At 41.9% G+C, this 25895-nt stretch overlaps 1 protein-coding gene across 3 annotated transcripts in view; it reads left to right on the top strand.

Annotated features, from left to right (window-relative positions):
* Positions 1-25357, top strand: part of uggt2 (UDP-glucose glycoprotein glucosyltransferase 2) — a 35275-nt gene extending 9918 nt beyond the window's left edge. Inside the window, exons 18-39 of one of the 3 annotated variants that reach the window (XM_041950360.1) lie at positions 227-350; positions 446-544; positions 1404-1498; positions 2166-2372; positions 4766-4897; positions 5491-5621; positions 6010-6105; positions 6327-6429; positions 7744-7823; positions 9673-9862; positions 9993-10151; positions 10301-10386; positions 13163-13247; positions 13419-13501; positions 19263-19367; positions 19446-19530; positions 20138-20320; positions 20497-20657; positions 22110-22224; positions 22323-22439; positions 23046-23211; positions 23387-25357. In XM_041950360.1, coding sequence (XP_041806294.1) covers positions 227-350; positions 446-544; positions 1404-1498; positions 2166-2372; positions 4766-4897; positions 5491-5621; positions 6010-6105; positions 6327-6429; positions 7744-7823; positions 9673-9862; positions 9993-10151; positions 10301-10386; positions 13163-13247; positions 13419-13501; positions 19263-19367; positions 19446-19530; positions 20138-20320; positions 20497-20657; positions 22110-22224; positions 22323-22439; positions 23046-23211; positions 23387-23409 — 2625 coding nt within the window. In that variant the 3' untranslated portion in view covers positions 23410-25357. Of the gene's footprint in view, positions 1-226; positions 351-445; positions 545-1403; positions 1499-2165; positions 2373-4765; positions 4898-5490; positions 5622-6009; positions 6106-6326; positions 6430-7743; positions 7824-9672; positions 9863-9992; positions 10152-10300; positions 10387-13162; positions 13248-13418; positions 13502-19262; positions 19368-19445; positions 19531-20137; positions 20321-20496; positions 20658-22109; positions 22225-22322; positions 22440-23045; positions 23212-23383 lie in introns of those variants that run through there. The other 2 variants (XM_041950359.1, XR_006007284.1) reach the window with 2 other exon arrangements.
* The last annotated feature ends 538 nt before the right edge of the window (positions 25358-25895 follow it).

The following is a 25895-nucleotide window of genomic DNA, read 5'->3' as shown; positions in this document are numbered from 1 at the left end:
ATGGATGGCCGTTTACTGGATTAAGAGCCATCATAGATTTGTCAGATAGCAGGACATTGCAGTTTGCAGTTACAATATATAGTGTGAAATTAGCCCTCCACATTATTGCATTTGCAGACATGTTTACATTTCACTACATGCTAGCTGTTCAGAAATAAGGCATACTAAAGATGCTTATGAATTGATATTCTCAGTGATGTTGCTCCATTTTGTCCTATACCTGCAGGGTCAGTTGACTGAGGGCTCAGATGTGGTTGACTATCTAATGGAGCAGGCCAATGTGGTTCCCAGGATGAACCCTCTTATCCTAAGCACTGACCGACAGTACCTCGACTTCACTGCCAAGCCAGGTGACCTGTGCTGCAAATCTTAAACTATCCACGAGTGTTTCACTGTATATATTCTTCTCATTTTTTTTTCACACTTTGTCTTTCTTGCCTTGCAGTTGTAGATGACTGGGAGGACACAACTATGTTTTCATATTTGGACTCCAGAGACAAAACAGCTGTGATGGCTAAGAGAATGAAGTACTTTACAAATAGCGGTAAGGAGTCACTAATTATTTTATGTCTGGTTTCCTAATTAACACAATTTCAGATGACACCATTTCATTTTCAGTAACACAGTGACTTGCACCGATAAGAATTGTTTACTCAAGCTTCTGCATCTAAAGTGGAGCAACCATTCTGCATTTATGTGTTAAAAACTTTTAAATGAGCAGAGTCTAAACAAAAATGAACCTTACACTGCTTTACTGATCTATGAATGTGTGAAACTGACCTTTGTTAAAGCAGACATGCTGCACCTTCAGCGAGATAATTGCTGGGTCTGCCGTCTGGCTTTGGGCCAACAGTCTAAATGGTCGTCAGAGCTGCATTTCACTGCTCTGGCCTGGAGTGTGGCTGTCTCAGTGAGGCTGAAGAGGCTGATTGCCATCTTCCCTCTGTGGACTAGCTGACCGGCTGACTGTCTGCTTTTCTGACTGACTGGTGGCACAGTTCTCTACTAATATACTGAGCTCTTTGCCTGATGTCTCAGCCTCTCTTACACACAAACTGAACAGTTGCTGTATTGACTGAACCTCATTTTCCTTCTCACTTTCTTCCAACTGTCAGTGTATAAGCATAGGCTAACCCTTTCAAAGGATTAGCAGCGCTTGCTAAATGCCACGTAACCATTACGACTGACATTCAGATTTACAGCTGCTCAAAAATATATTTGCCCTCCACTGGAACTTTCATTATACATCAGTTTATCATATAAACATCAGGAACCTGCAGCAGACAGCCGGGCAGACTGGTCAGAATGTATTTTATCATGATGCTTAAAGTGAAATGGCATGTGATATTTGTGTATTACTATATTATTTTGAGTACTAAAGAGTTGTTTCTCTTTTATCAAAGATGAGGATGGGATGAGTGCTGTGACCATGTGGATAGTGGGAGACTTTGAGAAGGTCTCAGGAAGAAAACTTTTGCTCAATGCTCTGAAACATGTGGTCAGTATCACCTACTCTCTGTCCTGTGTACCTCTCCCCATTTTTGTTTAAGGCAACTCAATTAAGAAGGCACAATCTACAAATTGACATGTATGCCATGTGTTTGTGAGTTGTTTTTTATGTTAGTGTAGTGAAATTAATCAAGTATCCCAACAGCAGTGCTTTTTTATTTTTATGAATTCTTGACGATATATCACAGCCCTTAAATTCTTAGAAGGAACGAATGTTGACTCAATCATTAACATTTTTCACAGTGGCTTTTCTTTGACACAAATCTTGCAGTTGGTGTCCCTGCAGCTACAAAACTCATCTGCTGTAAATCTATAACCTCACATACAAGCAGAGGAGATGAAGTACATTGAGATTTTTTTTTTTTTTTTTACTGATTACAAAGACAGGCCTTGTGACATAAAACTCAGTCAATTCTCTCTCTGAAAGAGAATACTCTGAAAAGCAGGCATTTTGTATTTGCCATGAAAAAAGCTCCTTGCTGGTAGAATAAGCAGAACAGGAGAAACCTTTATTGTTGCTTTTAAGCAATCAACACCCTCTCCCCCCAGTGCTCTCTCGCAGTGGCACCTGTGGTTTCTGAAAATATGAGATTGTGTGATATTTGTGTGAATTATATTTCTGCTGTGTTTGTGTGTGTGTGCATGCACGCAAGCAGAAGGCCAGCCCTGGAGTGCGTGTGGGAGTGATAGATAACCCCAGTGGAAAGCCCAGCGAAGATAACACTGTGCTGTACAGGGCTATCTGGGCCTCTCTTCTCACCCTGAAGAATAAGGCTGCAAGAGAGTTTGTGCAAAAACTCCTGAAAGAGGAGAGCATCCAGCTCCTCCAGCAGGGGACCAAGATGAAGCACTTACTGATTCAGGTAAAGGAGGGATTAAGAGTTGTAGTTATGTTTTTGTTTGTTTGTTTTTCTCTTCTTATTTTGTCAGTTCAGAGATAAGCCAATTTCAAACATTTAATTTGCATTTTTTAATATTTCAGGCAAATGGTAGCCTTTTAGATTCTGTAGTTTTTGCAGTTCCATCAAAGTAGAAATGTGCGTCCTTCGTTTTAGGTGCAGCTTTACAACTTATTGATTATATTGTGATATGAGATTAAACGAGGTCTTGAATTGTCATTATTGTTATATGACAAAAATGGCGGGCTTGCCTGTCCTAAAGGCTATATTACCAGTTACAGTAAGCAGGGTTCGCACAAAGTCTTCAGATTTTTGGAATGTACTTAATTTTAACTGTTATATTTTAAAAATGAAAAATGATTGTTGAAAAACATTTATATTAAGTGGAATAAAATAAACAAAAAAAAAGGTATGCACATGCAGTAAACTTAGAAATGTTCTGATGCCAGTAGTCGAGGCTGATTAGAAAATTAAAATGTATTTTGTGCTGTACTAAACACACAAATGCCTGGTTAGCTGATGTAGTGAAAGCCCATCTCTTGTTCCTTCTGACATGAAAGCAAAGTGTTAGAAAACCCACAGCCAGAATAGTAAACAACAAAGCATAGGAACAAATCAACAAGTGAGATGCTATGCATGCAAGAGATGCACAGTTATTTATAGAGGTGGGTGATGAGGATAAAATCTTCTGTTATGGTATATGTAGTTTTATATTATGACACTGATATGTATTTTGGTGTAGTGCATTTTCTGGAAATTCAATTGATAAATCATTCAGAAAAAAATAACCACATTGAAATGTCTGTTTTAGGCTAAACCTGTGCAAAGCATACAGTACCTGAGGTACTTCATCACATTCATGCAAAATCCTATAAATTCAGTCCTGCCATAAAACAGTCCCGCTCACTGATTTGTAACATTACCTGCCATGGACTAATGCAACTAGACTACTTATATGGTTTCATGGTATATAGAGTGAGCCTAAAAGATATGTGAAATTACAGTGTGAGTGGTATTGTGTTGTTGTAATTATATTTTTTGGGTTTGATTTTAGGCCGGTACCTGTCTTAGTGAAAGGTGCATCAGTGAAATGTATCTCTGCAAAGTGGGAGGAATGTTATTCAGCATAAGTGAGAACATCTTAGGCAGAACTGATGAGATGACGGTAAAAAAGAGGAAAACAAAGGTCGGATATAACCACTTGCAGAGATTTGTCTGCCACTGCTTTCTTGATTTTAAGTGCACAGTCGGGGGGGGGAAATGATGATTGATGAGCCCATCTTCTCATTCCTCTTCTGAACATCAGATAACAGAATACATTTAGAGCACGCATGATGCTCCACAGCCTGTGGATGCCAAGGCAAGCGGCCTACTCACTGTCAGTTCCACCTGATCTGTCACAAGGCGGCCTCCACATGCTGAATCTTTAACTAAAAAGTGCTGGTGGATACCTGGTCTCCGGGACCTGAATGAATAGCCGAGCTCTTGGTCAATGTTCACGGTTGTGTGAGCCTCGTGTGTTCAGCCATGCCTGACCATCACTCTGCTGCTGTAAGCAGTCGACAGCCACTGGTGTTCTCCATGTTGTAGTGTGCAGTATCCACCTACGCATCATTACACGTAAAAATACAAATTCTCAGGCACTAATCAACAAATCAGCTGACAGGAGAACTCCCATCAGGAGGTCATACAGTCATACAGCACAGGCTACATTTGGGACCAACTATAACAAACTGCCTTCAATTATACCAGCCTTAAACAATGAGCAGAGAATGGGTTGGAAATAGCAACGGAAAGATAGGTAGGAGGCGGCTGTGTGAGTTGAGACTCAGAGTCGAGGGATATGAGTTTATTATTGGCTGCCAGACAGACTTGCTGACTGGATTGTGCTGACATTATTGGTATTTCACCTGTTCTCCTGAGGAGAGATGTTGGAGAAACTAATAACCTGACTCCACAAAGCCTCTACACTCCCACACCTAATTTGTTATAGACAAAAATGGCTGAGGCTTAATTAAGGGTTTGTTATATTAATTACAAATTGATTAATCTAATTTTCACACATGTGCATTTCTTACAGCTCCGTCCTCTGGCTGAAATATTTTATGTTTGAAAGCTGCAGTGATTGTACTGATGCAAGGCATCAATAATATTGTGAATAATTCTTTTGCCTCACATACATCATTCCTTATGCCAATGCATAGCTCAGATTTTGTTTTGAACAGGCTGTAAAGGCAGAAACGTCCGTGAGCTAGTCTATTGGATCTTACAGTACATCACATATTCTTCAGAAATGTGTGAGCCAACAGCGCAATCAATTTATCTTACCTAAACAAACTTTTGTTATTCTGCTCTAGGGCACGGACGAAGATGCCTTTGAGAAAAAGTTCAACACACTTGAAGTGGATTTTGTCCGTAGTCAGCAGCTGTTTTGTCGAGACGTCCTGAAGCTGATTCCTGGACAGCGGGCAGTGATCAGCAATGGCAGGGTGAGTGGGCAGCATAACTCAACACAATTAGCATCTTAAGATTTGTGCATACAGACTTGAATAGACCACATTATGTTGTCAGAAAGGTAAAGCTCTGGTTAAATGTTGCTGCTGTTGTCTGGCACAGTGGAGCAGTGAATCCTCTGAGCTGCTGCACTTTGGATGATTTTCCCTCTTGTGTTTTCAGAGTGCTGTCAAATCAGCACGACTGTTTCTCAAAGGTCACAGGTGGCACAAACTGCACTGTGTGTGAGTGTTTGTCTGAGTGTCTGTATGTGCTGACTGTATGTGCGCACAGAGCTGATGACTGATGTCTCAGCAGCAGTGATGCTGACAGCCACGGATGAAGAGGCCAGCCTCTGCGATGGCAGTAACAATTAATATCATTTCACATTCCTCTGCTGCAGTGACAGGACTCTAGTCCCAAAAATAGGAAGGAGGAAAACACACTTCCTGAATACCATGACTTTAAGTGGATAAAACACTGTGTTACAATCACATTACATGTAACACCCACTTGGCAAACAGTAAATAATACATGCTGAGATGAGAATTGGAAAAATCGTGTTCTGACTGCATGCGTTTCCTCATAGAAACTTGGTCCATTTGAAGAGCAGGAGGAATTCACTGTGGAGGATTTCCAGTTGCTGGAGAAGATTACACTGAGCGGTTCTGCAGAGAAAGTCAAAGCCAAAGTTAAACAGATGGGGATGAAGACAAAGCTGTATGTTTGTATTTTCTTGCCTTGTTATATAAGAAATAATGTTACCCCCTTCTTTAACTGTCAGTGATAAACGTTTGAGCACCCCATCATTAGAGGATAACAACAGTAGTTGTTATAATGTGCAATACCTTTTAATACTTTTCTCTTTGTGTCATTTTAGTCTTGAGTTTTTCTAAACAAGATTTTGTAATCAAAATCTTGACTATGTGTGCTGTCTCTAGTGTTCTGTATTGAAGAAAATGGCAGTTTCAGTTTGATCATTAGCTGATACATGAGGCTACCTTGTTAACAGCTTGACATCACATTATGTGAGCTCTGTTTGACATCTCTCCTAACATGTAGCATTAATAAATGATGGGCTGACCCTGCTCCACCTCTTTTCCTTCAGCGCCAGTGACTTAGTTATGAAAGTTGATGCCCTCCTAACTGCAGCACCCAAAGGAGAGGTCAGGAGGGATGTCCACTTCATCAAAGACAGCCACAGGTGGGCAACGTTTTTTCTCTCTTTTTACTGTCCTATTGGCTGTGTAGCTTTACAAAGAAGTGTTTACGCTCCTTTTGTCATAATAGATCTAAAAATTGCTATGCCATCATTTCAAGCAGTCCAGAAATGCAAATCTTTTGATTTGCGGTTCTGCTCAATAAGGGTTGTATATCCTAGTGTTGCTGAATCCGCTTTGATGTGCTGTTTTCTTTCCTCCTCAGTGTGCTCCGTCTCTCCCCGCGTGAAAATGAGGTGTTCTATGATGTCGTGGCCATCGCTGACCCCCTCACTAGGGAGGCACAGAAGATGTCCTCTCTGCTGATTGTAAGTTATATTCTTCTCTCCATCAATTCCTTATGCAGCAAGGACATTTTCAAATCACTATCACTGTAAGGAAGGGGACAGAAACACAAAACTTGCCAAGGTGCAAAAATTCAGCCAGGAATTTCCTTTTTTGTCTGTCTTCATGATGCTATGATCATGTTTCATGGTTAAGCACATTGTTTAAGATGCTATACCTTCCAACCTCTTAAAAGCTTTTATTGTGTCAGTAAAGTTGAGCAGAAAAATGGGAAGAGTCCTTATTTTATTCTTACACATTCTTTGTGAGCTAAAACAAGTGTGCTTATTTATTCTTTGAACAGATAATGTTATTTAGAAACAGTTTCCTTAGTGGGTTTGAGTTCACTGAATCCCATTAGCTGTCTGCTGCATCTTGCCAGAGGCTTGCTGTGGTGAAGAATTTGACTTGGATGAATATGAAAATATGACTCACCGTGCCTTTACAGACAGCCAGTCAGACAGCCACCTTCAGTAGCTGTTGTTTGCAGTGTACCCTTTTCTGTAGTGTACTGCAGTATGCAGTAGAAATTGTGATGCCAGCCTATTAGCATCAGAAGTAGTTTTAAGGACGGCAGCTTTGTGCGCTCACAGCCACTGGCTCATTATTTTTTAACCGTTGTTGCATCGTAAAAAATATTATATAAGAATATCTGCTTTGTTATTCGAGATCCTCTTGAAATCCGGTATAGTTAGAGTAATGGGGCAGTGAAGCTGCAACCCCGATTCTAAGAAAGTTGGGAAGCTGTGTAAAACGAGCGTACAATGATTTGAAAACAAACTGTGTTTCCCGACAGCAGTTTTATGAAGTGTTCCTGAGCCCATGTAGTAGCATCCTTTATACAATCATGTGTTTCACAAAGTGGTGAACCTCGCTCCATCCTTGCTTGTGAATGACTGAGCCTTCAAGAATGCCCCTTTGAAACCCAATCATGACACCAACTAATAACTTTTCTAGTCTTTTGTTGCTCCTGCTCCATGTTTCAAAACGCGTTGCTGCCATCAAACTCAGAATAAGCATATATTTACAAAAATCAGTGAAGTTGATGAGGAAAACCATTAAATACATTGTCTTTGTACTTTTTCTATTGGGTATATGTCAAAAAGGATAAATTATTACCTTCTGTTTTATTTATGTTTTACACAGCCTCCCAACTTTTTTAGAATCAGGGTTGTAGAAGCTGCTTTCAGTCCTTTTGTTCAGCTAAAGGCTCATGTGTATTTTGCACGTCTCTGCTGGGATGGGCTCTGCTTTGCTCTTGATTTCTAACTGGGTCTCGTCTTCTGAAACTCCTGCAGGTGCTCAGTCAAGTGGTCAATGTGAGACTGCAGGTGTTTATGAATTGCAGGGCCAAGTTGTCCGAGATGCCCCTCAAGAGGTAAGCTCCAGCTCCAACAGTAATTAAATTTTCCTGTTTGGCTTGTTTGTGTATCCTCTGACCGCTGCAGACTTAGCATCTCTGCCTCGCTCCTTCCCTTTGTAAGATTATACTGCACAGATGTAATCTGCTTAATAACACCACCTTATTGCTTTGGGCCTCCCCTTGCATCTCTGGGCAAATTGCTTACAGCTTGTACTGTTCAAGCCATGCAGTAAAAACGACAAAATAAAAAACAAAACAACAAATGAAAGGTTGAAATTGAATATTAGTCATTATGTAATTTGGGGTGTTTTCTTTTTTAATTTGATCCGTAATGGACTGAGTCATTTGTATGGTAGTGTACTGAAACATCTCAAATGTTTTTTTTTTCAATACCAAATGACAGAAATTTACAGTATGACTTTTATTGACCTCTGTCACATATGAGCAGGAATTAAATTGATGGAAATATCCTCCCAAAATCACTCACAAGCTCCCTCCCTCTCCAACCCATCACACTTCCTGTTCCCCAGAGTGATAGTTGCCTATAATTGACACAAATGGCTACGTGATATTTTCGTTTCGTTTTGGTCGTTGCTTTCTTAAAGTACCATCCTCACATTCAACCACTGAAAATGTGAGTATCTGGGCAGAGGACAGACTCCTTAAAAGCTAACATTCTGAACTCCTGCCAAGTTAATATTTGTTTAGTCACTGATGCCGATCAGTAACCCTCAAAGACTTCCACTCTGGGCAATAATTGACCCAGTAAAAAAGCTATTGAAGCCTTATTCTGTTTTTTTGGATCTCATCACAAAGGTCCGGATCATCAGGGGCTGGTTACTAGTTTTCTAATAGCAGTTGAGTTTTGTAACCACAGAGTCACATCTTCCTTCCCGTTGTAGAGCCATAAGCTTGGTAATCCTATAGCCCACCCCTGGAGATACTGTTGTCAGTGGATGCACATGAATCCTTTTCTGTGTCACTGGGTTCATTTCATTCACTGAGATCCTTCTCAGAGCTGCAGCAGACACCACAGAACTGCTCATCTTCTTTCTCTCATGTTTCTTCTTGTGGAGGATTGGTCATCTCACAAACAAAGCAGTCAAATGAAGGCAGTGTGTTTCCCCGGCTGTACTGGACTTCTTCCTCTTTAACTACAACCTTTGTCTCACCACTTACTGTGCTGTGTTAGCGGCTACCATCTCCCCCTGGAGCCCCGGTGTGACTGCATTGTTCTGGTCCACAGAAACACAGCTGCTGTGGCGGGAATTAACTTTAGTGAAATCTCCCCATGAAAGAGAAATGTGATGAGGTACCTTTGAGGATAAGAAAGCATTCTAAATAAAAAGAATTAGCATTGGTAATGTTTATCATCTGCCAAGTTATCTACGCCCATTATGACTCCTCTGTGTCGGAGGGTACACTGAAGAAAAGCAATTAGCATAAAGATTAGCCTGGAGCTAATGTCTGAGATAACTCTGAGTAATAATGGAGAAAGGAAACATTTCTGGTGCTCAGACTATCGCACATATTTCTGTTATTGGCTGAGCAGGAACACTGGCAAGTAATAGCATTAGATTCCTCCCTTTGAAGAGATTGTATAAACCCAGCTGTCACAACAGAGCACATCTCTCCTGTTCTAGAAAGAGGACTATTGCACAACATGTCATCATTTTAGTGCTTGCTGAAGAGGACAGTGCGTTTGTTGGATGGGATTGTTGACTCAGTCGGGTGGCAAAAAGTCCTGCAGGATAGCCACCATTTTAGGGCTTTGAATTCTCTCTATGCTATTGTTAGATATTATGTTCATTCAGAGTTGATGGGAAAGCACTTGAATTTTGGTCATCTCTGGTTATTTTCACAGCTTTTACCGCTTTGTCTTGGAGTCGGATGTGACTTTCTTGGCCAACGACACAGTTTCTCCAGGACCTGTTGCCCGCTTCATGGAGCTCCCAGAGTCTCCCCTTCTCACCCTTAATATGATCACACCGGAGAGCTGGATGGTGCAGGCTGTCCGCAGCCCCCACGACTTGGATAACATCCACCTGCAAGAGGTATCTTAGCTCCTTAGTCATTACTACCAGCAGTCTTATCATTCTCACCCCTTAATTAGGGCCAAAGGTGCTTTCTATTAATCATTCTCCTGGTGTTTTTTGTCCTCTGCAATTTGCGGTTTCACTCCAGGTAAGCGGGGTTGTGACAGCAGAGTATGAGCTAGAGCACCTCTTGCTGGAGGGCCACTGCTTTGACCTGTCAACCGGCCAGCCTCCCCGTGGACTGCAGTTTACTCTGGGCATGAGTCGGGACCCACTCATGTATGACACTATTGTCATGGCTAACCTGGTCAGCAGCCTTCTTTTCTTGCATAGATGACACGCATATCATAGCAGTTGCTTACAGCAGTATGTTTGGAACTGTTTGGTGCCAGTGCTGAGAAAACAAGTGTGAATTATACACTTACAATACTATTTATGCTGTTTTAACCACAACAGGGATATTTCCAACTGAAAGCCAATCCTGGTGCCTGGACCCTGAGATTACGTAAAGGGAGATCAGAGGATATCTATCAGATTCTCACGTGAGTCTCCACCAGTGTCTGTAGACTGTTGTTAATTCCATGGTAGTCCTCACATCTCATTCCTTGCAAGCATACTGTTTATATATTTTGAAAAAAGTTAGGTACTGATGCTAATTAGGCAGCTTCATCAGTAGCTCAGCATAGAGGTTGTTTTCAGCTACCTCTCCATTTCATACTGGTAGCTGTGAAACCCATCACTATGGTAACATGGAGAGCTGCTGACACTGTAGCAGCTCAAGGTTTTGATGAGTGCAGGGAGTTCTGCTCACCACAGAGGGGAGAGAGACAAGTAGGAGGAGAGGGTTGCTATTAAAGAGAAGACAGAGTGGAGGGATGATTCAGCTGGTCACCTGCCACACCATCTACCTCAGACTCAGACGGTAAAATATCAGAAGCAGAATGTGTTTTAGTTAGGATGGCGTAGGTGTCAAAGGCTGCATATACTAGACAGAGTGTGTTGGCGTTGTCTGATTTCCCCGGACGAATAGAAACAGTATTGTGCTTTGGTTGATTTGATGTGTTTTCAAACAGAATGCAATTTTCCCTGCCTTGTTTTCTTTAATTCTGCTCTTTCACTTTAATTACAATGTACTGTTGTACTTTCTGCTTTGATCTAAAACAAATCAAATACTTGTTTTTCAAAGGAACGTCATATAATTTCTATTTAACATAACCAAGAGCGTGAATCCCTTACTGTCAAGTTGCGATTATGGCTCAAATCCCAGCCATTTATGTGAGTCTGCATGGGCAGCTGTAGTGCATCATACTAGATGTCCCTGCAATCACAGATATTGTCCTTTCTGGCTATCCTCACATAAGATTTAGGACACATACAGCCCTCGGTTCCTCTGGAATCATATCAGACAACCAAGATTTATTCCCCAATCCTCCAGGTGAAGCTAAGAGGTGATGTCATTTTTCACCTTGGCAGTGTCATTATTCTTGTGGTTAGCGGCACTCTGCTCTGGTTAGGTGGCCGATCAGAGTCTAGTGGGAGTGTCTGTGCTCTCCGGTCCCAGATACTGCGTTTTCCTCTTGCACCCTGTGCTGCCACGGCGCCTCGCCCTGACAGCGATGAATGAGATGGCCAGCTCTCCTCTCCTCAGAGCAGGGATACAGATTGATCTCTGATGCTTTCTAACACAAGCCTTAAGGGCTGAGTTGCATCAGTGACAGCAGAGGGGCAAAACACAAGCAGCATTTGAGCATGGGGGAGGGAGGGGTGCACTTTTGGCCCAATGAGGAGGGGGCATTTATCACAGTGATAAGGTTAGTTTTTTGCCTTTAGTAAGCACTAGGGTCAAAATGGCTTGCTGTGCATCATAGCCTATTGCTCATCTCTTCCTGAAGTTTGCGCTCTGGTGTTTTACCATCAGACCCTGCAGATCCTGCCTGCCAAAACACATTCTCCACTGGGCAAATCAGTCCTAAAACAATTACCATGAAAGGCCAGTGTTACGCAATCAATACTGTTCAGTCTTTGTCATTAAATCTACCAGTATATACAGCATGGTTGGGAAGTAGTGATGGATAAAATAATGGTAAGGGGATTCTTAATGATGATGGAGGGTAATGAATATGGTCAGAGTGTGACCCTGGCAGCTGTCCCACTATGCGCTTTTAAGTGTGTGCTCTTACTGTCTGTCCATTAGCTGCTGTTGTCTCCTTCAGAAGAGGAGCCTATACTGTATATTTTCCTTGCACATTTGCCATACCAAAAAATGTGAACAGACCTCATTCAGGCTGAGTAAATGCTTGCATAATATATATATATATATTATGTAAGCATTTTAATACCTGGTGATACAGCTGCAGAAATGAACAATGATTAATGTAAAGACTGCAGTCATTGGCCTGAAGGTAGCTAGTCAGCTGTAACACATTGAACAGCCTGAAAGCTTGCCTGCTTATATCAGTATTGGTTGGGTCTTTTTCTTGAGTTCCACTGCTAAACACTGTCTGTCCTTGCCGTGTGATGTATAGTTACTAGCACAAGTTTGTTGACATTATATGTGTCTGCTCCTGCAGGCTCACCTGTCAATCACACACGTACATTGGCCCACCTACTCAGAGATTTGGAGGCTTTAACCCTTCAAAGTATTTCTGATTTATCTCCAAAGATGTTTTTTTCTTTCTTCTATTAATTAAAACATTACCAGTAGATCTGAAAATCAGGTTGTTAATAATTATTAATTCCAAAAGGGATAACTTTTGCTGCTTCAGTTGGATTCTATGACATTACAAAAAGCCTTTTGAGCAACCTGTAGAATGTGAAGCTATATGATGTATCATAGTCAGTTGAACTTTGTAAAGCAGTAAAAAAAAACAAAAACAAAAAAAAAACATCCATAGCTGAATCGTTTTCTTGCTAGACTGAATCTGCTCCTGATTTCTTGTTAGCAAGAAATGAATTTTTACATTCTTTACATCTTGACTGTTGTCATGTCAGTGTCAGTATCAGCCATATATTTGGGATTTAATACAGAGTCTATGGGTGTATAAGTGCCTCTCTTTGTGTCTAGATCACATATTGATAAGGCTAGGCTGTACTAAAATATACAGAATGATGGTCATGACCAGTGAGGAATTAATGGTCAGTATTAATGACATGTTTTGGGGTTGCAATTCATTTCTGTTATTTTGCAAATTATGTAAATTTGACTGTCTATACATTTTACTCTCAAGCCTGTTGCTTCACATGTGTTAGACTAACCAGCTGCAGATCCTTTTCCAACATCTCAGCTATCAGTTTCTCACTCTTGATCCATTTTCTCAGGCATGATGGAACTGATTCCCCTGCAGATGCCGGGGATGTCATTGCTGTGCTGAACAGTTTCCACAGTAAGATCATCAAAGTCCGAGTGAGTGTGTTTCTTGGATATTTATTTAGTAGATTTCTCATAACACTGGACATGACTCAATGTACAGTAGATTAAAAAGCTCCTCAGCAGGCCCCAGATGGAGGATGTTGATTTTACACATGATGAAATCACTGACAGAATAATTGTTTTGTGTCTTCTTTGTTCTTATAGGTGCAAAAAAAGGCAGAGAAGATCAACGAAGATCTTTTAAGTGAAAACAGTGAAAGCAAAGGCATATGGGACTCCATAGCAAGGTGTGTAACCTGCTCTCACAGACAGCTGAATTTGGTTGGCTTTGGTCAGTTTAAATCCCTCCTCCTGCTGACTGACTATAACTGCCGTGAGTTCATTATCCATTGCATTTTCAGGAGATCTTATTCCTCCCCTCGACCCAGACTGCAATATTATGCTGTAAGATCTAGTCTTGCAAAAAATATGTGCTTCTGTAGGTATGTGTGTGTGTGCATTTGTGTGTTTCCCCCAACACTTCCTAACTGTGTGATCCTGTCTTCTCACTTAATGCTTGCTGTGTGAAGTGTGTGGAGCACTTTTGAGAAAAGGTAGGCAGTGTTGCTGCAACCCATTTAACACCTGAAACTTCTTTTGTCATACTCATTAGCATGTCATGCAGTGTTTATTGGTTGCTTTCAAATGCTGTGCTACTCCCATAAGTTTTGTAATGAATGAGAACGACTGAGTAATATATTCAGAATATGGTAATACTGCAGAGCTGTTAAACATGCTATTCACATGTTTATATTTTTCTTTGGCGTTTATTTATTTGTGCATTTATGCGTAAGTGCATTCAACTGTCTACACAAACATAATGTGCTGGACACTTGTACGTACAGCCATACATACAGTATACTGTGTTTTGAAACTGTAATATGAATTCAAATACAGTTTTGAGGTCCTGGAGAGGACACCACTTCAGGGAGTTCTGCTGGAGCACCTCAGTGCTCATATGGGTAAGCCCTGAAGGGGCTTGACTAGGAGGAACAGCCTGTCTGATGTGAACCCAAGTGTTGTTTTGTTATTGAACTTGTTGTGTGCTGGCCAAGGGGAAACTGTTGAATCGTTGATTCAGTAAGAGCAGTGCAAGCTTCGTCTTGGTCATGGAACAGTGGACCGGCGCTTTACTCTTGTGACGTATTAGAGGCCCTTGAGAGTTTGCTCATCTAGTCAATTTGTCATATAAGGGCATTGGAACGTCTGTGATTGTGTATATTGGGGTGTCTGGGAATGTGGCGTGTAGCTGCTATGAGCCACCCGGTCCTTGTTTCCATAACAGCTGTGTTTTCGGCAAAAGATCACGCATGTTGTTGGTGGGCTCACCGTTAGGGAAGGGCTAAGAAGCTCTGAGTAGAATCGCTGCTCCTTCATGTTAAAAGGAGCTAATTCAGGCGTTTCGGCTGTCTGATCAGGGCGCTTCCTAGACATTTCCTGTCGAGGTATTTTAGGCTTGTCCAACTGGGAGGACACCCCGAGGCAGACCCAAAACAGGCTGAAGGGATTACAAATCCTTCCTGGCCTTGGCATTTGCTAATAGGAGCTCTGGGACATCACTGGGGAGAACAACATTTGGGTCACCCTGTGTAGCCTGCTGCTGCTGTGGACCAGGACCAGATAAGAGGCTGAGAGTGGTTAGACAGATGTATGAATAGATTTATAATTGAATGTAATCTTAAGACCATTTCCCATGGTATGCTTGCATTTGAGTAATGAAAGTACTCAGGTTAAAAATAAAAAAGGTTTAATGAGATGGTTTCAAGAGCCATAACTGCTCCTTAAGTGCCTGTGATGTATGACTCTTAAATTTACTTATATTCGACTGCATTTGGAGAGAGTACTTGGTTTTGGCATGTTTCCAGCATATCCGTTCAAACCAAGGGTGCATCAATCTCAAACCACTCATCATGTTGAGGAAGATAGACTAATCCTATCCTCCATACTGTACACAGTTATTCTCTGTCCAACTGGTCTCACTTAAATAAATGTGCTCTGAAGAGTCCAACCATACCAGTCCCACTCAGTCCTGTTAACATCCAGTGAAGGCAACTCATCTCTTTGTGGATATGATGACTAATGAAAAGACATGCAGAAACAAAATACTGTTCAGAACAACCAAGTCCAATTTAGTCTGAGAAACCAATGACACAAAATGCTGATAAAATATTAGCTTGTTTTACAGATAAACCCTCACAAGAAATACCTTTCAACAGGGTGGTTTTTCACAGGACTGTGAATGATCCTCTCAGAAAAGTACATTTATAAATGTCTGCTCAGTACATTAATAGCACACGGTTGCAAACGTAAAAGGGCCTGAGTATTTCTGCACAAATATTGTTGGTTTTGAAAGTAAAGATGTCTGTTACTTCATTTGTAACCTCAGAATGCTTTGAGGGATTTGTTGTAAAGGGTGGGACTGGAGGCCATGCATTGATCTAATGCCTCTGAAGAATTAATGAGGTGGATCCATGCGTTAGCAAGCAGTAAGTCTAAGTGACGGAGTTGTTGCAAAGTAGTCTTTACCGAGAGTTTTAACGCGATAGAGCAATAATGAGCCTGAGTGAAAATAGATTTCTCTCCTCCTCTTTCTTACTTTCTTTCTTGCGTGCTCTCTTTTGTTTTGTGACGTCTTGTTCTTTGTCTCTGGATGGGAGGAAGATGAAGGAAAGTTCTTCCTTCTCGCTGCTCCCAGCCAGGGGAACTTTAAAGTGCTTTATGCCGCTCTTAAAAATCATAAACATAAGGACCACACCGGATGTGACAGAGCATCAGTGGTTGAGTTACCTGAGGGAAATATTCAGCTTTTAGCTGGAAGGTGCTGTAAACCTCTCCCCTTGGACCTTGGAGAGTGTTAGATGGGTCCTTGGCCATTAATGTTTTTCCAAACTGAATCTAGATAATAGACAGGGATGCTCTACAACTTGTATTTGCTGCGTGTTTACTGCCTGAGATTTGAAAGATGAGAGGGGTTTTGTCTGTGGCTTTGTACATGCTGGGGCTCAGTATGGTCAAAAGCTGGTGTTTTTGGATCATTCCACAACTTTCGCAGTCTTTTGTTGCTCCTGTCCCAACTTGTTTGAAACATGTTGCTGCATCAAATTCAGAATAAGCAGATATTTACAAAAATCAGTAAAGTTGATGAGCTTAAACATATCGTCTTTGTACTGTTTGCAATTGTGTGTATGTCAAAAGAGATTAGCAAATTATGACATTCTGTTTTACTTATGTTTTACACAGCATTCCTGCTTTTTTGGAATCAGGGTTGTACAGCACTGTTTGGGATGATTTGGCGTTGATTTTTGGACTTTCCATTCGACCATAATTATGCAACAGCATGCATATAGCCCTGTAAATAGCCGAAAACATTATGCTTTACAGTAAGTATGTACTATGCATCAACTAGCTGTCTGTTGGTCTTTTTGTATGCTCATTGGCACACATCTTGATGTTTAGTTCCTTGGGTGATCTCCACACAGATGTTACAGAATAATTTTGCTCAATCTACAGAGTTGGAGGAAAAAGCGAAGTAGAGTTTTGTCTGGTTAGTGCCGTCCACTGCTCAGGATTTACCCAAAGCTTTGTTTATCATTCCAGAGGTCCAGATTATCTCGAGTGAGAGCCAAACGGGCTCTCACCTGACCCTCTAAAGCTGATTATCTTGGGGGGGGGTAGTACTGGAGGCCCTTCATAATGGCTGGCTTAGTCATGGCAGGCAGTCTGTATCCCCGGACTCTGCAGATGTGTGGTGACTTCCCAGAAGCCAACTGCTCAACTAGAGACAGCGCTGCCTTGGCTTGAGAAGGAGTGCAGGGAGAGACATGCACTAAATGTTTTCAGAGGAACAGACCACAAATAACTATGAAACACGAACAAAAAGTTGCGCGCCATCCTGGGCCATCACTGCCTTTGTGTTTGGATGTGACTTGCTCAGCAGTCAGTTTCTTGTTTGTGTGTGTCAGAGTTGGTTTTAGAGGACATGTAGAGACAAACAGTATGCTCCCTCCCGTCCCTTCACACCTCCCTCTCACTCACTGGTGTCTTCCTGGAGCCTCGGGGCTGTGGCTGTGATTGAGTGAGGGAGAGACAGTCCTTCACTCATCGGCAGTCTGTTGCAGACAAGGACACACAGTTTGACTGCAGACACATCTACCCTCCAGCACAAGTCCTGATTTTTTTTGTGCCTAGCATCGTGAGCCACTGCTCTTCAGCAGCGGTTAGGACGTGTAGCTGTGTTCAGGGGTGTGGAGAGTGTCCCGGTGATGTGCTGCTATCTCAACATGAAAACATTTTAGTTGGTAGCTTGTTACTGACGCTTACTTAGTTACGAAAATTTAATTCAGTCTCAAAGGTAAAGGCTTATTTGATGCCGGCCAGTTGTGTACAGTGACGCTTTGGGCTATTTTTTCTTGTTTTCCCTGAAGCACACAGTGAGGTTTTTTTTTTTTTTTTTTTCTTGCTTGCTGGTTTGGTATTTAGGCGGCTTGCTGAACACCACAGTACAAGAAGAGTCTCCACAATTATCTGCATTTCATGTTTTCCACTTCCAGTGTCTTTGGACCATTGCAGAAGTGCACTGTGCTCTCATGTTCTGCCTTATTTTCATCACGTCACCCACATTACCCTTGAAAAAATAACTCAGCACCCTTTTTTAATGTTTCTTTGCCTGTCTTCACATTGGAGAAGCTGCAAGTCGCAAATTTGGCATTTTGACTTGAACTTAACAATTGTCAAAACTATGGTCAGTGCATTCTCTCACAATAAACGATCTGAGTAATTGTTGCAACATGAGTTTATGTAGTGCAAATGAGCAGGGCTTGAGGTGTTAATATCCTCAGGACCGACACACAGTTCATTCAGATTCAGAAAAAAAAAGGTTTAAACATTTTTTACAAAATCTCTCCTCTAATCACTGAAATTTCTCTGGATGATCCAGTCTCACCAGTTCTTTCTCTGTATCCTTGTCCAACACCAGGTTACCACGGCAACAGTGGTGTGTGATGAAGGGTCTGGCGAAATGGTGCCTGAAGCATTGCATTTTTAATTGCGATATGATGTGTCAGAGCAGAGTCATGACTATTCATAAATGTTTTGGTTAAATTACTCAACACAGAGGCTTAAACAGACAGTTTTTGTTAGTCTTCTAGAAGCACCACCCCACTCTAAATTGAATGCAGCCAAATATTTACTTACTAACTGTAATACATTACTACCTGTAATGTTACATATATGTTATTTATTCTGGAATACCACAATTCTGAAATAAAATCCCAAGAGATGTGTCTAAAACACCACAAGACCACCAGATTTACAGTGTTAAAAATGAACTAAAAAGAAGCAGAATGTGCTGCTGTACATTTACTTCCAGCTCTGCACGTACCACAGGAGAATGTTAGTCTCTCCTCAGGAGAAGCTTCTCCAGACTTGGTGGGGAGAGCACCGCTTTTAAAGGGGATGAGAGGAGCTGATGTGATGACTGTAACCAAACCCTGACACAATTAACTGGATTTTAGGATAATGCGTTCTTGCAGCTAGTACCCCATCCGCTCCTAGTGTGGCGCATTTTTCCAGCTATGAAAATAACAAAAAGTGTGTGGCAAAATTGCATATCCTGGTTAGTGCACTTGACTGCGCTTTGCACTCTGCAGCTTGATTCACGAAACGGTGCCTGATGTGTTTCGTCCCTCTGCTCTTACCAAAAACTTGGATCCCATGACATAATGCTTCCATTTAAAGCTTAACAGTGCATAACCGTGCAGCAGCAGAACTGAACTGCTGTTAAAATCACATTAAAATCATTAGTCTCCAGAGCATTACCACTTCCCTTATTACTGTTCCATTTAAGTAAAACACCTCGGTTTGCTGCACAGTATTGCATGGCTGGTCACACTGTTGTTACTCCTGGCTCTACAAAAGCATGGTGTGGCTTAGTTCTGATTACTGTCAATATATGAAAAACATGCATCAATCAAAACACAAGAGACTCAAGTATTATGGTCTTATTTACAGCATCACAGGTGGTGGCTCCAAGAAGGATGATGGCGAGAAGCAGAAAGAGGATGTTCTGAACATATTTTCTGTTGCGTCGGGCCATCTGTACGAGCGCTTTCTCAGGTGAGTCCCTTTCCGCTCACAAACACGATCCCTTTTTGTCCTGATCCTCAAACTGATTGATCGCTCTTTCTGCCTCAGAATAATGATGTTGTCTGTCCTTCGGCATACCAAAACACCTGTCAAGTTCTGGTTCCTCAAGAATTACCTCTCCCCCTCTTTCAAGGTACTTCCCTCACTTCATGACTCCACGAAAGCATTCTGCTTTTCCCTGCAGAATAACTTATCCCAGTACTTTTGAGATTTTTTTTAACTAAGAAAAGAAAATATCTGTGCATTGTTCCCTCCTTTGTAATGCTCTGCGTTTAATCTCAGCGTTTCCATAGGGGTGAATCTACATTCAGTGCCCTCTGAGACACATGCAGAGTTGCAAAAATAGCAAAAATGGCTTGAAGGGGTGTGATGCAAAACAGATTGTGTTTTTTATATTAATGCCATCTTTCGAGTATGCAGGTTTATTTATATAGTATGTCCAGATGTTTCTCACTTTTTATTATACCACTGATAGCTTACTAAGAGCTAAGATTACTCTCCTGTATCTGTTTTTTTTGGTTTTCTTCAAATATCCAGATAAACCTCCTCAATAATTTTAATTTAAATTCTGCAGTTACCTCTGCAGCATGACATAATTGTCTGTAATTAAACCTTGTGCCTATGGCCTGCAAATATCCCACAGTGTAGCTGTATGTGGGGATTTCTTAAATGTTTACTTAAGACCTGTGCCCTCGTGTTTGATGAATTTAACCTCTGTTGCTTGGTTTTGGTGTGGGTAGGACACCATCTCACACATGGCAGAGTCGTACGGCTTTCAGTACGAACTGGTCCAGTACAAGTGGCCCCGTTGGCTCCACCAACAGACTGAGAAGCAGCGCATAATCTGGGGATACAAGATCCTCTTCCTGGATGTTCTGTTCCCTTTGGCTGTGGACAAGATCATCTTCGTGGACGCCGACCAGGTAAGGATCAAATTGAACTGACACAGGAGAAAGCTACATGTTAGCATGAGGCTGAAAGTAAGACGGTCGTCAGTATCAGTCGAAGCGCTGCTGTGAAGATTGGATTAGATTTTTAACACCACTGAAGTGTCGTCGGCCGCCTCTGTACTTACAGATGTTCTCCGTCTCTCTCGCAGATAGTTCGGGCTGATCTGAAGGAGCTGAGGGATTTAGACCTGGAAGGCGCCCCTTATGGCTACACACCATTTTGTGATAGCCGCAGAGAGATGGAAGGCTATCGCTTCTGGAAAAGCGGCTACTGGGCTTCACATCTAGGACACAGGAAATACCACATCAGGTATACTTGGTTAAAAGACTGTGCAATGGAATATAGCAAACTGTTTTGAATGCCTGGCAAGTACCTTCTGATACTTCACCTGGCGTTCAGCCATATGCACTCACAATAACTCCATAATCCCCTCCTTATAGCTTTCGCTCTATTGTCATTTTTAGGGAAAATGAAGGTAACCACTTCTGGCAAGCTAGGTGGCAGAATACATCCATGCATTTTAATACATTAGCATTCAGAACATTGTGCTTCCTTGTAGGCCATTCACCCAGTTTATTTAGTTGGGGACTTTCATGACTTCCCTCTCTACTCTGCAAAGAATGAAAGGAGTTACAAATAGATAGAAGAGACCAAACTGCAAAATGCAGTATATCTCTCACAATCATGAGAATCCATCTTTCACTTTGCCTGTACATTATGGCTTCAGTTCAGTAAATCATCTAGAAGAATTATTCATTATTCTGCAAGAGTGTGTTTGTTTTTAGTTCTTCCCAAGTCCCCAATATGACAGAGAAGGAAGAGGAACTGTATTTTTGTATTCTTGTGTTTCGAGGGTGGAAGTGCTGTGCTTGTTTTTGTTCTTCTTTTTCCTTCAATATGTTTGGATGTCAGAAACTGGAAGTCCAACAGAAAGCTAAACCGTCCATGTAGTTTTAAAATCTCACCCGACTGAGGCAATAGAAATGAACCCATCCGCCAGAAGTTAGCTCCATGAGAAACACTTAAAACCTTTTTTTGATTGGTCGTAAAAGTTAAATTATTTCCCCCACATTCCTTCGCACAAGCTGAAACCGTCTTGACTTATACAGCATTTTGAATTTTCTTGGGGGAAAAAAAATGTGACCACACTACAGTGCTGCATTCATGCAGTTTCCATGGTGATTGGACCCCACCAATTATAGTAGCAATTCTTGTGGCTATGTTTTAGGATGTGATTTATGTATACAGCCGTGGCACATTAAATCAAGCACTAGGAATGAAATAAAAAGTTCAGCTCCTTGCTGGGCCTGTGGCACTGAGTTCTCCCTCTGTCAATATATGATGGCTAATCAGGTGGCAGCCGGAGAAGGCTGAACCCTCCACTTGCTGATGAGGAGGGGAAAAAAGAGAGCAGTCAGGAAACCACAGTGATTTGATGGGATGGCAGAGTGCTGCTGAGCTCTGTGAGGCAGGACAAAAGCAGCGAGGGTGAATGATCGGCGTCAGCGAGCCCAGGGAAAACATAAAGGAGTGAATATCCTCTGGCAGGCGGAAATCTAATAAGTGATAAGTGAAACTATACAGTCTACACTGTTGGGTTTATTAACATGCCATGTTAGCTGCAATTATCTGAATGTGCCTGGGGTATTCATCTTTATTGAGTCTTCATTTTTATTTTTATTATGTCATTCCTATGAGCTTCAGGAAATGGTTTTCTCACACCTGCTCTCTCTCTCTCTCGCTCTCCTGTATTTCCATTAGCGCTCTGTACGTAGTAGATTTAAAGAAGTTTCGCAAGATTGCAGCCGGGGACAGGTTACGAGGCCAGTATCAAGCCCTGAGCCAAGACCCCAACAGCCTGTCCAACCTGGACCAGGTGTGCAACACAGACATTACATCATTGCTTTGCATGATGCAGAGTTTGTTCTCGCAGCCCCTGACCCTACTTAATGTTTTGTTTTCTGATATTTTCAGGACCTTCCTAACAACATGATCCACCAGGTGGTTATCAAGTCTCTTCCACAGGAGTGGCTGTGGTGTGAGACGTGGTGTGATGATGCCTCTAAAGTCACAGCTAAGACGATAGACCTGGTGAGTCCCACAGCAATTACATCTGGCTATGGACTATTAATTAGTACAGTAATGCGGGGAAAGCTAACTGGCATACCTGGGAATTGCTAAATAATTCATCATCAAATCTAGCTGTTTGTTTTATTTAGATCTGTAAGTCCCTTTTGTCTTCATTATTTGAATCCTCCTTTTTATGTGCTGAAACATGCCGGTAATTGAAAAGGTGATCATGTAGCACAGAGTTTTCAGTGTTGTCGGTTCTAATCGTGAACTGTAGCTGCTGCAGCACTGAAAAGCAGGAGCACATTCCCCACCTCTAATGTGTCCACGAGGCTCTTGGCATTTAGGAGACAACTGAGGAGCAATCCTGTAGTCTCCTAAACTAATTTAGAGAATTACTGGACAGGCTCCAGTAGACTGGAATAAGAAGCATTGTCTCATTGTGGTATAGGACACCACTTGGTAATTCAGACACAAGACATGGGTTAATGTCCTTTTAACAGGATTGGAAATCAAATTAGGTCCAAATGCCTGCCACAGACAGTGCTGGGAATGGCGATATGATTTGTTGGGGGAAAACGGCTCTGGTGGCGTGAGTGATGTGTTTCGTCTGCTCCTCCGCTGCAGTGCAACAACCCAAAGACCAAGGAGCCCAAGCTAACGGCCGCGGCACGGATCGTGCCCGAGTGGGTCGAATACGACAACGAGATCAAGCAGCTGCTGAGACGAGTTCAGGAACAGGAAGACGCAGCAGCGCAGAGACAGACCCCCCCTCCTTCGCAACATAAAAAAGGTGAACACGGAGCACTATTTGTTCTGTGGCTAGAACGAAAACAAACTGTGACTTCTCTACTCTTGTGTGATCAACCTTTTTCTTAGGCAAATTTTCTGACCCTCTCTCACCACTGTTTCCATTTTCATTATTTCTTTCCAACACTGCCCCACCCCACCCCCCCTCTGCACAGTAGACAACCGCCGTGATGAACTTTAGTGTCTGCCAGCGCCATGCTGAAGAGGATGGAGGCAGCTCCTTTTGCATGCAGGCCACCTGTGAAGCTTGAAGACAGACAATTCCATCTAAACATAGCCACGGAGTGTTGCATCCCCAGCCGGAGAAGGATGTGATATTTTCAGAGATGCCATATCTGCTTCCGCAGTCAATACGTCTTACAAATTTAACACGCCATGCGAGTGTTAACCGGCAACTGTGAACTTGTGGTGTGCTAACAGCACTACAGTCAGGTCTTGGTTAGCGTGTGGTTACCGGAGAATGAAGTAAACAGAGAAAGAGGTCAGTGAAAGCACTCTATTAAATGTGTGTTTGAGAATAAATAGTTGGCATATGTTGCACTGAAAGTGTATGCAAAGAATCGAATGGAGAAGACATATCTCTGAGAATCTAAGCTCAAAGTTGATAATTTTTTTAACGTAGAGCTGTTTTCAAAAGCTAATATGTTTAGGTTTTCTTAATTTGGCCATGCGCTGACTGAAATTGCCCAAACCAAAGTTGTGACCGCCATAAAGCTGGTCGTCTGTTCACCTCTCACAACTCGCTGCAGAGTTGTTGCATTAGAACTTCGGGACTGTACACTTATTATTGTAATTGTGATTTTTGCTGAAGGGTGGGTGGTCAGACTTCTTTGGGAGAGACGGGGGAGGGTCTTTTATTTTACTGACTCCATAAGTGTATTTTAGCTCAGCCTTCCCATACAAGATTTCAAAGAGTTGCATCAAAAAGGCGACTTTCACGGGCCATAAAGGTGCGTTTTACGTGCATCATCTTCACCATCAAACAGGTAGCTGATGTCCGTTCACTACACATGTAGGTCTTATTGTTACTGATGGAACGTCTCTGTAAAGTCATACAGTCATAAAACCATAACAGAAAGCTGAACTGAAGTTAGAATATGATGCTTCACACGTTGCCAATTGTTCCTCCGGTTAATGAAATGAAACATGTTTACTGTGGCTGTCTACAGTTTGGAACATTGCTAATATGATCAGTTCTGCACATGCGTCTCCTTCAGTCCACATACTGATCGAAAGACACCCTTTGTGATTCGTTCCTTCACACTCAGTCGAACTGTAATCAGGACACTGAGTGCACAGCGGGGGGAAAGTTACCTCTGAGTCCGCAGCTGTTCTAAAACACACCTGGTTAATGTTTCTGGTTATGTGACTCAGACTCGTGTGGCCTAATTGGTTTTAATGAAAACTAATGTCAAGCAACAGCATAAGATATAATTCATATGAAGTTTTACAATTTGTTATTCAGGGGTGAGGCATGAATCTCAAGGCGCTCAGAAGCCCCAGCTGGTGGCTGTACCCTGGTGTACATTAACACCTCATGTGTGCCAAGATGGGCTAGATTTTTCCAACAATCTTCAGATTTGGTGAATGGGGATGACTAACACACATTAATATAGCCTCTTAAGATAACTGCGCCCTATTTAATTTTCTCCGCCTGGTTATGGTTTTGACATTCAAACGTAATTCATATTTATTTTTATTATTTTGGACAAAAATTGCTTGGTTGCCTGTTTCTCTCATTCAGCTCCACTGCCAGTGGAAGAGCTTAGCGGTCCATAGTGAGAGTGCACGCTGCACACAGCTTTGTCTGCCTCTGCTGCAGTCTGGACTTTAATTTACCGATGGTATTGACGTGTGTTTTGACATGTCATGGTGCGCTCTTTGGAACAGCCGTCTGCAGGAAACATCCTCCACACGCCTGGCTGTGCGGCTTGGCATCATGTTATTGTTTCATGACGGACTGTCAGACATCTGATCTCCTACACATCATTCAGGCTGAACAGCTGTGCCCTGTTCACGGTTCTCGGACTTGGTGGCTGTGAAACTGTTTATTTAGGAGCTCTTCATTAAATAATCATTCGTAATTGGAGAGCGGCTCAAGGGGAGGGTGGAACTAAAATACAAGTAATGCTTGGGAGGGTCTCTTTTTTTTTTTTTTATAAAATGAAATGTATGATTCAGTAACTTCGTGGTACGGGTTTAGTGAATGGTCATGTCTGTCCCTGCAGCCATGTGAGCTACATGAGATCTGACTGTAGACCTCATTATTGCCAAGTTATGGATCAAAGAATCCTCATTTGCACACTAAAGGTCATGATTTTTGGGTAAAATATAGGATTTTAACTTATTACAGTATGTTTACAGCTTATGTACGTCCAGCTTTCCCAAATTCAAGTTTTAGGTGGAATTCCTCAGTATTTGACTTCCGCAATGGACCAGTGTTATGTCTCAGGAATAGGATGGGTGTTGCTGCTCAACTGAAGCCAACAGTAGTTTTTTTTTTCTGTCTTAAAAAAGTCAATAAAAATGGGTGCAGGAAGTCTGCTCTCAGGGCACCCATCTTTCACTGTGCTGTGTCAAATAGACATGTTTATATTACTGTCTGGAGGAAAAAATAAATCTTTGCTACAAAACCATCATTAGAAAAGCTGTTTGTGAATTCTGTCC

This window comes from Chelmon rostratus, chromosome 13 (genome assembly GCF_017976325.1).
Source record: "Chelmon rostratus isolate fCheRos1 chromosome 13, fCheRos1.pri, whole genome shotgun sequence".
NCBI lineage: Eukaryota > Metazoa > Chordata > Actinopteri > Chaetodontiformes > Chaetodontidae > Chelmon > Chelmon rostratus.
Note: the sequence above shows the minus strand (reverse complement) of the source record. Positions and strands in the feature narration are given on the sequence as shown.